The 220-nt window shown below is 51.4% G+C and overlaps 1 protein-coding gene across 1 annotated transcript in view; it reads right to left on the bottom strand.

Annotated features, from left to right (window-relative positions):
• amdhd2 (amidohydrolase domain containing 2) overlaps positions 1–220 on the bottom strand; it is a 7,855-nt gene that overhangs the window by 5,294 nt on the left and 2,341 nt on the right. The window contains exon 4 of the mRNA XM_035655351.1: positions 98–220. This exon is cut by the window's right edge and continues 16 nt beyond it. Within this exon, the coding sequence (XP_035511244.1) occupies positions 98–220 (123 nt within the window). The remainder of the gene's footprint in view (positions 1–97) is intronic.

The raw sequence follows: 220 nt of genomic DNA, 5'->3' as shown, positions 1-220 counted from the left end.
TTTATCAGCTGTTCTCTGCTGTCAATGTTATTGTTGGATATGAAATATCCATCCATTATCTTCCCTCTGGATCACGAGGCTCCAGTGTCGGTGGTACCTTGTGGTAGACGGCGGGGGGAGAGGTGACCAGAGTGGGACAGAAGGATGTCACTCCGTGCTCCAGGATCTTCTTGGCCACAAAAGAAATTCCAGCGACGACGTCCTCGGAGGCCTGAGAGAA

The sequence above is a fragment of the Morone saxatilis genome, unplaced genomic scaffold (genome assembly GCF_004916995.1).
Source record: "Morone saxatilis isolate NCDOM2014 unplaced genomic scaffold, NCSU_SB_2.0 Contig14, whole genome shotgun sequence".
NCBI classification, from domain to species: Eukaryota; Metazoa; Chordata; class Actinopteri; family Moronidae; genus Morone; species Morone saxatilis.
Note: the sequence above shows the minus strand (reverse complement) of the source record. Positions and strands in the feature narration are given on the sequence as shown.